Source organism: Neovison vison, chromosome 10 (genome assembly GCF_020171115.1).
Source record: "Neovison vison isolate M4711 chromosome 10, ASM_NN_V1, whole genome shotgun sequence".
In the NCBI taxonomy this organism is placed as follows: Eukaryota; Metazoa; Chordata; class Mammalia; order Carnivora; family Mustelidae; genus Neogale; species Neogale vison.
The window spans coordinates 36,329,428-36,345,572 of NC_058100.1; the positions used below are offsets into that span (position 1 = coordinate 36,329,428).

Below are 16,145 nucleotides of genomic sequence, written 5' to 3' on the forward strand. Positions count from 1 at the left end.
TGAAAAAGGATGACGTAAGATGTGGAAGGCTATTTATTAACAATTGTTAGATTAATAAAAGGCCGGGGCACCTCTGTGGCTCAGTCGGTTGACCATTCAACTCTTGGTTTAGGCTCGGGTCATGATCTGAGATCGTGGGATGGAGCCCCAAGTGTCAGGGCTCCCTATTCAGCAGTAGTCTTCTCTCTCTTCATCTAACAACCTACCCCCACCCCCTGCCCTGGTCTCTCTCAAATAAATAAACTCTTTAGGAAAAAAAAAGGGCAGGTCTGTTAGTTTTGAAGAACTGAAACCTGCAGCCATGTCAGTATTTTCCAGTTTTATAAGACAAGGTAGAAATTGCCCCTCTGCTTACCTCACGGGGCCTCTCTGGTCAACTTAAGAATCACCCTTTGAGGGGCACCTGGGTGGCTCAGTGGGTTAAGCCTCGCCTTCGGCTCAGGTCATGATTTCAGGGTCCTGGGATCCAGCCACCAGGGAGCCTGCTTCCCCCTCTCTCTCTGCCTGCCTCTCTGCCTATTTGTGTTCTCTCTCTCTGTAGAGAGAATATTTAAATTTAAATATTTTATTTAAATAAATAAAATAAAAGAATCACCCTTGATCAGCTATGGCCACACTGAGTCATAATTCAACAATTAATTTATCATTTGTTATTTATGCCCCTAGAAGTTATTCAACTAAATACACCTTAAAAAAAAAAAAGTAAAGAAAAAAAACCCAAAGGTTATACCTAGCAAACAAACAAACAAACAAACAAAAACCTGTTTATTTCACTGACCTGAACAAATCCTAAATAGGGAGGGAGGCTTGCAAAAATTTAAGAAAAGAGGAAGGCGTGGATTACATCACAGATGTACACTAGGATTCCTTTTCAAAATTATGCGCACATACATGAGGGGTCAGGCACACCCAGGATGACGCTCTGTGCACCGGGGATATGTGCACATACTCACGAGCACATTCCAGAAAGGGGCTCAATAAGTGACCCAGTATCCTACCGGTCCCTGTAGCATCACTTCACTGATAAGACGAGAGTCCAGCATCATGAGCCCATCATGGCACCTGACACCACCGTCTAAGTCCCTGAACTCACAACGTGATTTCTTACAGCAATACTCATTAAATTATTAATTCGTCCTCGCAGGCTGTAGTGATGTTTACACTGTCTCTCATAACATCAAAGGATTTTCACCAATTCCTTTCTAGCTGACTGGCATGGTGTACGGGTGTATACGTATCAGTCTCCCTGAAGAGCATTCTTGGCTGACTGCGTGAGAAAGCACCAGGAGAGTGGGGGGAGTGGCTCTCAGCAAGGCAGTGGAAAGAAAAATGCTTCAGACACAAATAGCATAACTACTCAGGGTGACACTGGGCAAGACTAAACAAGGTTTATGCGACTGAGAACACCAATACTATGAAATGACTTATCAGAAACAATAATCAACGGCCGCATTTCCTCAAATGAAAGCTACACCATTGGTTCAACAGCAGCTTGGTACGGGGTAAAGGGATGGTAGACAAATGCATGGAACGTACCTGTACATCAATTTTAAGTCACAACTCATTAAACATTAAAATATTTTATTTATTTACTTATTTATATTTTCTTCCAAGATTTTATTTAAGTTCAAGTTAGTTAACATGTAATGTAGTTTTAGTTTCAGGAGTAGAATTTAGTGGTTCACCACGTACCTACAATACCCAGCGCACATCACAAGTGCCCTCTCTGAAAGGGGAACCCTCCTACACTGTGGGTGGGAATGCAAGCTGGTGCAGCCACTCTGGAAAACAGCACATAGGCTCCTCAAGACGTTGAAAATAGAGCTACCCTAAGACCCAGCAACTGCACTACTGGGTATTTACCCTAAAGATACAAATGTAGTGATCTGAAGGGGCACATGCACCCGAATGTTTATAGCAGCAATGTCCACAATAGCCAAACTATGGAAAGAACCTAGATTTCCATCAACAGATGAACGGATAAAGACATGGTGTAGATCTACAATGGAATACTATGCAGCCATCAAAACCCCCTGAAATCTTGCCATTTGCAATGATGTGGATGGAACTAGAGGGTATTATGCTAAGCGAAATAAGTCCATCAGAGAAAGACAATTATCATATGATCTCTCTGACATGAGGAATTTGAGAGGCAGGGCGTGGGGGGTCATGGGGGATAGGGACGGAAAATATGAAACAAGATGGGATTGGGAAGGAGACAAACCATGAGACTCTTAATCTCAGGAAACAAACTAAGGGTTGCTAGGGGGTGAGGGAAGGGATAGGCTTGCTGGGTTATGGATATTGGGTTATGTTATGAGCACTGTGAAATGTGTAAGCCTGAAGATTCACAGACCCATACCTCTGGGGCTAATAATACATTTTATGTTAATTTAATTTAAAAAGTGCCCTCCTTAATGCCAATCACTCATTTAGCCCACTCCCCCCACCCACCTCCATTCCACCAACCCTCAGTTTGTTCTCTAAAGTCAAGAGTTTCTTATGGTTTGCTTCCCTCTCTGTAAAATATTTTAAAGACATGCTAATCAAGATAATATGTAACACTCTAAGTCCTAATTTCCTATGTAGAAAACTGGGTCATGAAAAAAATATAAAATAAATGATGCCCCAAATAAAATTTATCTGAATATTAACATCTGCAAATAGTTTGTTTTAATTTCTTAACAGAAATCCAAAATGTTCAGAATTTATAGGATACCAGATTCAGCAATCTGTACAGTTTCAAAATGTTTTTTTAAAAGTATTTCATTTATTATTTTAGAGAGAAAGAGAGAGCAGGGGTAGGAGCAGAGGAAGAGGGACAAGCAGACTGCACTGGGCACAGAACCTGATGTTCGACCAACTGAGCCACCCAGGCACCCTGTGAAATATTTTTAATAATCAACATCTGGAGAGAACCTGAAAGTTAGTAACAGATGCAGTCATCAGTTGTCCATCTCTCCAAACAGCAAAACAGAGATGAATATACAGCTGGCGCTGGACCACACAACTGTGTAAGTGCACTAAGGATAAACTCAGAAATAACAGTTGCTGTATACTTCGTCATCCAAGTGCCTTGAGACAGAATTTTAATGGTTAAGAGCATGATAATTCTCTTAACTGCCTACTGCCCAATCAAAACCGGTCAGAGACCTAGTGTGCCACGGAGCCTCTTCCGAGCACAGATTTCTCGCATGGAAGAGGAGCAGGACAAGTGCATACACCTCGCGGGCCACTGGGAAGAATAATGTGACAGCGCACGTGAAGCACTCTGTAATGGCACAAACACTCGGTAAATATTCTTTGTTACAGTCACTGGGAATTAATACACTTGCTGGAGGGTATGAAAATCGCTTCCACAGATTGTGCCTGTGTATCTGGCCATTAAAAAGGACAAAGATCATAAAAAAACAGCCTTCTAATAAAATCACTTCAGCTAAATCTTACTCTTTCCAGACCAGACAGACCAAACTTGAGTTCCTTGACAGTGCTGTGTTTTCACCAGTTTCAAGAGTAACGTATGAACATTTGCAATCCGACTTCCTACTGGCCTTGGCCTGAACATTTGCAATCCGACTTCCTACTGGCCTTGGCCTGATTAACTTTCATTCATCCCTTCCCTCTCAGTGTAAACATCACTTCCTTAGGGAGCCCTTCCCAAATCCTCTCGTCCTGGTGAGGTGTCCCATAAGGTATCTTTTGCTTATGGCCGTATCTTCCTTAGAGCACTCTGGATTTCCCATGTTTTACTCAGTTAAGTAAGAACAGCATTTTTTAATGTAGAACTTACCCAACAGATTGTAAGCTTTGAAGGCTAAAGCTGTATCCATCTTACTCACTATTTTGTTTCTAATCGTTGGGTGGATGGCAAGGAATAAAAGACACTCTATAAATATTTACTGAATTAAGTGAATGCAGAAGGACCAGTCGGGTTGGTTAATAAGAATCCAATTCATGCTCACATTGAAAAACTACTGCAGTTCCTGATAAGCACTGTCCTTGTTCATTCACATTCTAATAATATATTTCAAGTTTAAAATCTAAATACCACCTTTCTGGACTACCTATCTCAAATGATTTAGCTCTATTGCAAAGACAGGATCAAGTCTCATGCTCTGTAATCGTTTTTTGTTTGGAGGTTTTTTGTTTGTTGTTTGTTTTCTAATATAAATTCAATTAGCCAACTTACACTAGGATCATTAGTTTCAGATGTGGTGTTCAATAATTTATCAGTCTATTTTTTTTTAAGATTTTATTTATTTGAGAGACAGAAAGAGAGAACACAAGCTAGAGAAAGAGGCTGAGGGAGAAGCAGACCCCTACCAAGCAGGGAGCCCAATGAGGGGTGGAATCCCAGGACCCTGGGAGCATGACCTGAGCTGAAGGTAGAATCTTAACAACTGAGCCACCCAGGCATCCCTATAAGTCAGTCTATGTTCTTAATATACTTATTAAAATGGTATTTAGATGAAAGCCAAACTACTTAAAGTATCTGTGTTTACTGGCCTTCACCCAAAACACAGTACTGAAGAATTCCATAGCTTAAAAGGAAAGAAGTAGGGGTGCCTGGGTGGCTCAGTTGGTTAAGCGACTGCCTTTGGCTCAGGCCATGATCCTGGAGTCCCAGGATTGAGTCCCACATCCGGCTCCCTGCTCGGCAGGGAGTCTGCTTCTCCAGCTGACCTCTCTCATGCTCTCTCTCTCAAATAAATAAAATCTTTTAAAAAAAAGGAAAGAAGTATGAAAACAACCCACAGTTTATCAATGAGAATCCTATGGGCCTGAAAAGTTAAGCATCAGAAAGCTACACAGTCCAGGGCACCTGGGTGACTCAGTGGGTTAAGCCTCTGCCTTCAGCTCAGGTCATGATCTCAGGGTCCTGGGATCGAGCCCCGCATCAGGCTCTCTGCTCAGCGGGGAGCCTGCTTCCCCCTCTCTCTCTGCCTGCCTCTCTGCCTACTTGTGATCTCTGTCTGTCAAATAAATAAATAAAATTTAAAAAAAGAAAAGAAAAGAAAGCTACATAGTGCTACAAGCAGAATAAGGACCTGGGTGTTTTGTTAATGTTTTTAATTTTGGTATTGAAAGAGGACTTCAACTTCCTCCATTTTTTTTTTAAAGATCTTATTTATTTGAGAGAGACAAAGAGAGAGCGTGCGAAAGCAGGGCGGAGAGGGAGAGGCCCCTGCTGACTTGGGGCTTGATCCCAGGACCCTGGGATCATGACCTGAGCCCAAGGCAGCAGCTTAATGGACTGAGCCACCCAGGGGCCCCAGACCTAGGTTTCCTAGTTTTGTGTGTCTTTCCATTATAGAGCCTTTTTGGTACGTTAAGAACCACTGCTCAAAACAGTCTAAGCAAGTCTTGAAATGCAACTACCCTAATTTAAATTATCCTACTTATTCAATGCTCCTGAATCATTTGTAAAGCTTTCTGAAACTAGGGATGGCCAGATCACAACTGCGTTAGAAACTCTGGAGTAAGGCCTGGGCCTTCGCATGTTGATAAAGTTCCAATGGTGATTCTTAATCCCAGCAAAGACCGAGAACCCCTAATTTAATCCATCAAGCATTATCTTGCTAAATGTCTTCTCTGTCCCTTGCAGTGTGTTCTTGCTTTCAAGGCTCTTAGAGGAGACAAGATTTACTTACATAACTCAATTACAGAAGAAAATAAGACTGTGTATAATGAAGTGCTGAATTAGCTAAACGAACACAAATTAAGTGTTAAAGTCAGAGAAACTAGGACAGTAGCACAGGCTTGAGAGATCAGCTATTTTTGGAGACAGAATAACAGACAGGTCCTTTATGATAAACACGGACAACAGCTTTCAGACAGTGTGCTCAGCAAGAGTCCTTAAGGATCCCGTGGAAGTGTCTTAAGGGCCACAACAGGAAACAGGGAGGGTGCTTCTCCCTGCCCGACGGCTGTTTCCGTCACAATAAGCATCTGCCTAAAATTCATTCTAAAAAGAACTCAAAAAAACTCCAATGACTTTTAAAAGTGTGAAAACTCTTTCACTTACAAATATGAAGAAAAGGGAAAAAAAATACCAGTGAGGTAACTTGTCTGGAAGTCACAACGCTGATTAGTGACCTAGAACCAGGTGTCTCAAGCCAGACACCACACCACACACGACACTCCGCAGGCCCGCGCGCAGAGCGGCTCACAGGGCACCCAGGTGCCCGCGTGACCGGAGCGGCGGTTTACGTCTTTTTAAGATTTTATTTAGTTATTTATTTATCTGAAAGAGAGAGAGCGAGAACAAGCAGCGGGGGGAGAGGTAGGCAGAGGGAGAGGGAGAAGCAGCCTCCCCTGACCTGGGGCTCATCCTGGGATCAGGACCTGAGCCGGAGGCAGATGCTAAACGGACGGGGCCACCCAGAAGCCCTGGTGCGGTTCCTGTCAAGCTGGGACGGGGCTGTGGAGCAGGATGGGGAGGGGGTGGGGAGGGAGGATGAAAAAGAGCCCAGACAAGCATCAGAGTAAAATACTGCCACCCTCCCTGAACAGCTCTTTGACACCAAGTTTTAAGTAGATTTTTTTTAAAAAACTGAAACCTGCCACAGAAACAGTGTTTTGTGGTGGGTCTGTGTAAGGGGACTTCCTGGGTGGAACTGTTGAGTCACGCTCTGTAAGGAAGTAGCCGAAGACAGGAATGGACAGGCAGGGACGGGGCTAGACAACAGACACCTCGAGAGTTCACGTTCGCTGCAAGGGCAGCGCCTCCGCTGGTCACACCCGCCGCAGGCCCCCGGCAGTGAACTCCTCTCCCTCCCGAGGCGCGGCCGCCCACGACCCCCACCACCCGCAGGAAGGGCCCACAGAATCGCTCTGAAGCCGAAGCTTCTTCTCTACAGCAGCACAAGTAATAAAATTGCTGATTTTACCCATGTGCTCCTGTAAGAAAAACTATGACAGTATTTAAAAATGCTTCTGCCATCAGTTTGTGACTCCCCACAGCGTCGCTCCGGCACTGGGGTCGTCACCACCCTGCTGTCGGGGAAACCAGCACAGAGTCAGTGGCAAAGTCGGAACAAGAGGTCTGGAATTTACGAGGCTCAGACTCCGTGCTCAGTCGGAGTGGCCTAAGCACGGATCTCCATCCTAATATGTGTATGTTTATCACACACCGAGTTCAGCAGAACGGTTTTGATCATCACAATGAATCTGTAACCTAATACTGTCCACCCAATCATGTCTCAAATAACATTTCCAAAACTGAATTCATTGCCCATTCTCCAAATGGCTCCCTCTTCCCACCTCCCCACTTCTGTTTATTTGGCACTGCTCTTGGTAATCTTAAGCTCAAAACCTTAGCATCCCCCTTGACTCTAATTGGCTGCTAAACACTTAAAATTAAGGGCTTTGATCATGGCCAGTCCAGAACAACCAAAAAAACCTCAATGGCTCCCTACTGCGCAGCAACAGAAATCCAGACTCCCGCGCCACCAACGCGGAGCGCTCAGACCTCTCCGCGCCGAGTCCCAAACCAGCTCCCGCCACTCGGCACCGCACAGGCTCAGCAGTAAATGACCTGCAAGTCCTGCTGTTCCCTGAACACTCCGTGCTTACCGAGCACATGACCTTGTGAAAGCTACTTAATCTATGCTTTATTTTACTCAACTATAAAATGGGCATAATAATACTTGCCTGAAAGGACCAACTGAGGTAATGAAAATGAGAGTGCTGCTATAAACTTTAAAGTACTATAAAAATACAGACATTATCATTATGTCATGGTGATGGTAATTTCATTTTATTTACACCTGACTTGCTCCAGAAAGGATATAAAGGCAGCCCACATGAAACACAAAATAACAAGCATTTAAAGATGGAAGCAATAAAAGAAATTTAAAACAAAAGTTAACGACACAAACTGGAACTGGGAATGAGGAGGCTAAGGAAAGCGCATTCCATAATTACCCATCTCACCCTTCAGGTTAATAACTTGGTCTAAACACTGTAGTTGATTAAAAGGAAACTATGTCACTTAGATAATCCACTGTTCAGAAGTCTAAAAACAAAACCACTGCTCAGAAATAAAACAGTTCCTCATATAAAGACCTGGCAAGAATTTCTTCCCAAGGTCCTTATTCTGTGTGATCACCTGGACACATCCTCAACATATTTATCGTGGATTCTCTATTTTATAATATCATTATTTGACTGAAAGCCTGTCGAGGTCAGTAACTGTCCTGTTTGTACCTCTAACAGTGCTGAAAGCAATTATTAGTCAACAAACCACATGCCTCAATTTTTAAATACTGATTTCCACAGACGGTCTCTGCTTCCTATTTCCAACCATCTTGCACACCACCATATTACTCCTAAAAAATCACTTCTATCACAGGATTCCTTACTCCTACAACCTCCAAAGGCCTCCCCGCACATAGAACAAATGCCTCATTCTTCATCTACGATTCTGTTTCCCCAGCAATGCGCTTCCCTGTCTTCTCATTCCTCCAAATTCTTTTTGCCTTTCTTAGCTCAGCTTTAAGACTCATCTTCTCCTTCAAGTCTCTGACTGGCAGCAGTGTGGTAGAGGGAGGACTGGGGGTGTGGGGAGGAGTCTAGGAAGTCAGAAGTCTGGTGTTCTGATGCCTAACAGGTAAGACTGAGGGCAAGACACTAACCCACGGTGAGAGCACTTCCTCATCTGCAAAGGCTTTAGGACAGATGGTATCTACATTACCTTCCAGCCATAACGGGCTCTAGGATGCTTTGGTTCCTACAAATTTGGACACACCCTGATCTCTACTCTGATCATTATTATCTGCTACATATTTTAATATGTAATTACACACACTGTTTTTTAACTTTCTCTGCAAAGAAAACATACCAACTCCTCCACAACAGAGTCTTCCATTTCCCTGATTATCCCCAAAGACAACTGGCATAAGACCAGATACACAGCAGATACATGTCGCAAGCAATGAAATAACTGTTTTAAAGACTGATTAGAATACACTTTCTTGCTGCAGTATGAATCAGCAAAAAAAAAAACAAAAAAAACTTTTTTTTCATTAAGCATACCATTAAAATAAGTGTACTAAAACAAGAAAACAGGTGAGTCACTTTTCTCTAAAAAAGTATATTCAGTCCATAAGTTACAAAGCCAGTCGGTACAACTCCATTATTTGAGGTGACCATGTTTAACAAAAAACAAATGTTCATTTCCCAGCCATTCATGCTTATATCTTGTACTGTAAACTTCTACTGCAAAGAGAAAGTTGACTAGTCAAAAAAAAACCACAAAAAAAAACCACACATAATTTTTATTTTACTGATTGAACTTTATATACTATTGTTATGATTCCAACATAAAAACCAATAAAGTTACGGAGAATTATGAAATAAATCATGCGACAAATTAAACTGTACTTGTAATGACTTTCAAGGTTGCAGACTAAGTAAAACTACTAACAGTACTCACACTGAGCTTATTGTAGTTCTTCTCACATTGTCTTTTTTTTTTCTTTTAATAAATATCATATACCCTTTTCTGGATGAATACCTAGTTTTATGGACAGTACTTTAAAAAAATCTGATAAATCTAAAGGTTTACTGATTCTTCTTTTGTTCATTAATAGTCTTGTCAGCAAATCTAGGCCAACAGTGAAAACTTGAGTATTTGCTTAATTGGAAAACAAAAAACAAGGAAGCTCTATCAGCCATGGAACACAAACAAGATAACATATCAAATGCTCAGTAACACCTTCTAGTAAAGACACACCGAACTGTATAAACAACATGCACACCGTGTAAAGAGCTTCTTTAAATCAGAGTACCTGAAACTTAAGATAATTCTCATATTCCAAATTCTAAATATATGGTAAATGGATCAGAAAGTCACTCATACTATTTTTTTCCCCACTGTTATTATTGCTGAAAGAGTTTATAAGGGTTCACAGCTAGGAACGTAGAAATATTTCAGTACAAAAAAAAAAAAAAAAGAAAAGAAATATAGGAGGGAGGCTGGAAAGATGGCGGAGTAGAAGCACCCTAAGCTCGCCTCCTTCCATGGACACAATTAGCTAACACTTAAGTCAGTGTAAATAACCTAAGAAGAAACGTAACTCCAGTTATTATCTTTATTCACAAAATGTGCAAAAATGTTGAGCAAAAGATGGATAAGGAAACTGCTTTTCTCTACAATCTGTAATCATTACTTCTTTCAAGCCCGATCCCCTGCAAAGGATACTTATCTTATTTAAGCAATACAATACAAGAATTAAGCAAAACCCCTGCCCAAAGAGTTTCCTAAAAGAGAGGAGGAAGAGGACTAAAGAATTCATTCAGAAGGGATACAGAAACTCGAGGAAGAGAGATGTAGGATAACTAAATCCATACTCTTAACACCGAACACTGGATTTCCTTTAAGAAATAAGTAATAAGCATGTCGCCCAAGCATTTAACATTAAAAGAAGAAACAGAAACAAGAACATCAGTGACCTAAAAGGAGCATGTTTTGCCCATGACTTGTTCCGTTCAGGAAACAATTATTAAATAGTTCTAAACATAATCACTTCCATTGGGAAAACACATCCTGCTTAAAATTGTGCTTTCATAGTATTTACTAGTCACAAAAACTGTGTGATTGAACAAATAATGTTGTATAAAAGCAAGTTAATAACAGCCATATACCAGTATTTTAAAAGAAACCTAATTTTAATAGTGCTTGAAAGACATATGCAAAGACTAAAGCGGTGGCTTTTCAACATAAAAACAAAACAACCGTTAATAATAAGGCGGCATTCACTACTACGTAATATTACAGTCTTCCTAAGTACAAAGCAAACACAGTTTACCAAAGTGAGTGACCAGTTTTAAAAACTTAAACATACACACAGACACACACAAATAAATCCAAGATCAAATAATTTAGATTTAAGAAACTTCAAATATTTCCTTTTTAATGCAAAATACATATGAAAGATAACATTCAAATTTCTAGTTCTGTCATGTTAGAAGCACTGACCTAAGATATTCAAGGCTCCTTTAAACATCTTTGGTGGCTTGATAACAGCAATTTAATATTCTGAGCCCTAAACTTATTCCAAAATCCAATAACCAGATGAATAACAGATTAACAATTACTTCAATCTAGGCAGCAATAAAACATGCTTATTTCTTCTCCTTTATGCTGCTTATTGATGCAGAGAATAGAAAATTAAAAATATGGCAGAATAGTACTGTACAATTCAAACCTGAATAATAGTCACTGTTTGCTTCTCCTTGACTACTGGGATTTTTGACAATGACAAAATGAAAGGAATTCAAAATTAGTTTGGGAAAGATGTTAAAAATTACAGTTAACAGCTTGGAAACAGAATGGTCCTTTCAGATATTAAAAACATTTGGTCAGCTGTCACATTAATTTTCAAGATCTAACCTCAAAAGTACCACTTTAATTAATAGGTGGGGTAAGTTAAGAAGGAAGTGGCAGTGGATCTTCTGAAAACTTTTGAGAAACTGCCTGACAGATGCATAAGGGGACAGAAAGATTATAAACTAAAGCTTAACAGTAATCTAAAATTCTGTATCAAGCTTGAAAGACTTAGAAATAAGGCACAGCATCCTACAACATTCCCAGAGCATATGAATCAGTACTTTAAAACAAACTGGTAGAAACTATGATGAAAAAGGTCTAAAAGGAAAGTATTCTGTCAGAAATCACAGGTGGAATCATGACCTCACAACATAACAACTTTAAAAATCACCAGTCATTCAAAATAAATACACAACTTTATCCAAAAAGAAGTTCGATTTATTTTTAAAAAACTGTTTGCAAAGCACATGCTTTCTTACAATTATCTACCTTACTGTAAACACTATAATTCCAACCTAAAAGATACAGAGCCTTCATACTCATCAACTTCGCTTTACTCATTGAAATAGGTTCAAGGGCAAATGATCTCTCCTCCTTTAGCCTAGCAGCTTCTTACTTGAGTTTGGGAGATCACAAAAAACCTCTCTAAAATAGCATTTATATTGATCTCTTCCATGATTATACTTCCTTAAAACCCCTAGTCTCCTTCTGAGAATTTGAAGAAATTAATTTTTACAATAGCATGGAATGCCAACCAAAATATAAGACCAGTTAACAATACTGATCCTTTCCTCTATTACAAAAATTCAAACAGTGTAATTTTGTTTACAAAATGCAGCATACATTTTATCATCTTGGATAAAATATCTACAGCCTCGGTAGTGGTTAAATTGCAGCTATAAAGGAAATTGTCCTGAGATAAATGGTTTCCCTATGAGAAGGTTTCACTGCTACACTTCACCCCTGGACAATAAATCAAATTAACTGCACCTTGTCCTCTGTCCAATGACATCATCAGTTTGACCACATCTTGGGAATCGGGTGCAAAAACATATGCTATTTAAGGCATGAAATCTTATTACTGCTTCTTGTCCATTCGACCTCATGCTTCAGGTCTCCGAAACAGTCATTCACCTGAACATTCACATGAAAGCTACGGATTTTTTTTTTTCCTGCTACATTCAGGGCCTGCCTACTGAAGGTGAGAGAGGAAAAATGAGAACTGGTCATGTGAAATTGGCTTGCTGTTAGCCCATCAAATCTACAATTTTGTTACAAATTAAACTGAAGACTAATGTCTCCAAAAATACGTACCTAGCAACTGACCATAAAGTGCCTCATAATTTGAAAGGCTTAACACATCAGTGCTAAATAACACTTCTCTGGTACTTTATCAGCAGGGGTAAAAAAAACCACCAATGAGAAGCAACACTGTGTTTTTAAGAAACACACTAAAACTGTATAAAATAAAAAGGAAAGAAAACTTTACCAAGGGAAAGACTGAAAAATGGAAATTACTGTTTTTTCTAAATAACAAAAGTCAGCCTGACTTTCTCAGACCAACTGTCCTAATTGTACATAAAACATAAAATCAATTTTGACAACTTAAAGAGGGGTGGGTGTGCTGGGAGGGGGAGAAGTTCCAAGATCAGGGGAGACACAATGCCTATGTTTATTCTTCTATGTTCTCTCATTTAACTGAGACACAAACACTCAAAGAAAACATAAGCCTGCTTCTGTCTTTAGGGAGTGCTACATTAAAACAAGCAGGCCTTGACAGGGAGGGATAGCACAAAATTAATATCAGCCCCATTTTAAATCAGAATGAAGAAGCTGAAAGGGAAATGCAGCACTGAGACATTCTGAAACTGCTGTTAATTGGAATTTTTAAAACACTTACTCTACAACTCCTAGGGAGAAGAAAAAAAAGAGAGAGAGAGAGAGAGAAAGAAAACCATTGGTTTTACAAATACTGCAGCCCTTTACAAAGCCTGAAAGTGTTTAACTTAGAGGTAGAAGCCAAGGGGCAGGGGAGAACTATCACTAAAGTGATTTTATTAAATCAGAATAGGTCCATTGGTCTCTGAGAACGAGAATTTTTTTTTTCCTTAGGCCTAATATTGCTGCAAACTCCAAGAAAGTCTTTTTAAGAGAAAACAAAACACGACAGAGTTGAAGCCCAGCTAGGAGCTGCTTCAGTGCCGGTGAAGGCCCCAAGAGGGCTGGTCCTGCCCGCGGAGGACGGTTCTGTGCATGGAAGTTGGAGGGGGAAAGTCATTTTGGTTATTAGTAAATAAATCAGGCGGCAGAGAACGAGGCCTAGGCAACTGCTAGAGGAGCCAGGGCCTAGCTCCCCCCTGCTCTCCCAGCCTGGGTTTGATCTCAGAGCCCCGTGGATTGCCAAGGAAAAAAAAAAAAAAGAAGAATCATATCGAACCACAAAAGCACATGGGGCGAATGTAAAATATAAACACGGCGTTGGGCTGTGAGTGGCTGTTATTAAAGGTCTGAATTACTAAACATGAGAGGCGGGGAAAGCCAGGCGGCCATTTCAATAATATAAACCTCCCCGAATTAGACATTATTCAAATGAGCGAGGTTCGGCTCCGCAGAGCGAGGAGGACCCGGCACCCAGCAGGGAAGCAACCCCGCGCCCCGGGGAGGGGGCTCCCCGCCCCCTGGCCCCCCGGCCCCCCGGCCCCCCAGCCGGAGAGGGGCGATCTGGAACGCTCTCAACTTGTCAGGCCGGCTCGGGGGCGGGCGCGGGAGGGCAGCCCTCCACACCCGAGTTCTCGAGAGGCCTCCGGCGCTTCTGGGGCCTGGGAGCGAGGGCCCCCGGTCCCGTCGGTCGGGGTGCGGGGGCGGCGCGGGGGCGGGGGCGCGGGACGGGCGGGGGCAGATGAAGACCAGAACACGCCAGGGACCTGCCACCCAGCTCCCCGGAGAAGGCACGACCCACGAGGGAGCGGGGGCTTCTCCAGGACCTGCGGGCACCGCGGACCGACGGCCCGGAGCACATGCGGCTGCCCCGGAGGACAACCCCCTCCGACGGGAACTTTCCACGAGGGCCGCCTTTCAGCCCCGTCCGCCGCGGAGGGGGCGAAGCGGACCCCGCGCGGGCTCCCCACCCCCGCCGCTCCCCAGGCCACCTCACGGCGCCCACGACCGCTCGCCCCGACCCACCTAGAGCGCAGGCCTGGCTCCGGTCAGGCCGCCGCACGGGGGACCAGCGGGGCGCGGCCGAGGTGCCCGGGGCCGTGACCCCCCGGCGCAGCCCCGCTCGGACCCCCGTGCGGCGGCGGGGCGCGGGCGCCGGCAGGACGCTCTCCCCGGGCGCACCCCCAGGCCGCCCCCCCGCCCCTCCCGGGCCCTCTCCCGGGGCGGGGGGTGGGGGGGGCGGGACGCGTGCGGCTGTCCGGCCGCCGGGGTCCGCTCCGGCCGCGCCGCCTCCCCGGCATTGTGCTCTCCGCCACCTCCATCCCCCTCCACGCCCCCCCCACCCCGCGCCCGCCCGGCCCGGGTCGCCCGCCCGCGCCCCGCCGGCCCACGGCTATGAATATGTAAAATGTCTTTATTGTCCTCTCCCTGTGCCCCGGCCCCGCGGCCCCGCCGCGGACCCGCTCGGGTTCGGGCACCGCGGCGAGGAGGCGGCGGCGGCCGGCGGAGGAGGAGGGCCGGGGCGGGCGGGCGGGCGGGCGGGCGAGCCGCGGCGGCGGGGTGGGCCGGGGGCAGGAGGAGGGCGGTGGATCGCAGCCCCCTTTGCCCCTTGTCTTTCCCCTCCGCCTGGCCGCTCCGAGCCTCTTTCCCCCTCCGCTCGGCGCCCGGCGGGGGCTCCGTGCTCCCCGGCCCCCCATCTCCCCGCCGTTAATTATAATAATCCTGAGTACTAATAAATTATGCTAAGTCGCGGGGGGGGCAGCGGGAGCCGGGGTTGAGTATGAATATGAATATGTAAAATGCTGTAATGATTACCTGCTGCTGCTGCCGCCGCGGCTGAACTCTCATCTTGACTCGCTGCTCCTCCGTCCGCCATTTTGAATATTTTAACCAAAATCGCCCGGTCGATAAACCCTCCCTCGCTCCGGCTCCCCTCCCCCCTCCCGCCCTCCGTGCCTCCTCCCTCCTCTCCGCCCCCTCCCGCTCCTTCCTCTCCCCGGGCGCGCGCCAGGGGGCGCGCGAGGCCGTCCCCTTGGAGGAGCCCCACCCCTTCGGGCACTCTGCGCACGCGCCTCTTGGCCGCCGTGGTTCTCCAGTAGCGAAAGCGCCCTCAACCTGCCAGTCACCCCTCCGCTGCATTTTTTTTCCTCTGGGCTCTGCACATGCGCAGCTTTCTCCACGCGCCTGAAACGCAGGCGGCGCATGCGTTACCTCTCCTGGGCTCCTTCTCGCAGCGTAACTTGTGTGGGACGTGGAGCGCTCGTCACTTCTCACGGTCCTCCCTCTCCTCCCGCCTCTCCGCTCTCCTAGCTCTACTCCGCCGTCCCCCAGTGGACAGTGGCATTTTTAAAGGAAGGGCAGGGGACGCGGCGGCCGAGAGCGTGGAGGCGCGTAGAGTGCTCGCGGGCGGGCCACCCCCGCGTCCCCTCCGCCGCGCACTTTTTAAGGCTCTGGGCGCTGGAGAGCCGCGGACAACAAAGGAGGGGCCGCTCCCCCGCTAGGTAATTTCCGGCCCGCCGGGCAGGTAGGGGCGGAAGCGCCCGCCGCGGGGAGCCGGCCGGAGGCACCTGCTGAGCGCGGCGCAGGCGTCCCGCTTCAAATTTGAATCCTACCTAGTCCCCGCCCCCAAGTCGGCGAAGCTCGAGACGCGGCCGGG

The 16,145-nt window shown here is 45.0% G+C and overlaps 1 protein-coding gene across 2 annotated transcripts in view; it reads right to left on the reverse strand.

Moving 5' to 3' along the window:
* Positions 1–15,378, reverse strand: part of POU2F1 (POU class 2 homeobox 1) — a 175,134-nt gene extending 159,756 nt beyond the window's left edge. For both annotated transcript variants that reach the window (XM_044266996.1, XM_044266995.1), the window contains exon 1: positions 15,305–15,378. In XM_044266996.1, the coding sequence (XP_044122931.1) occupies positions 15,305–15,365 (61 nt within the window). In that variant the 5' untranslated portion in view covers positions 15,366–15,378. The remainder of the gene's footprint in view (positions 1–15,304) is intronic.
* Between the last annotated feature and the right edge of the window lie 767 nt (positions 15,379–16,145).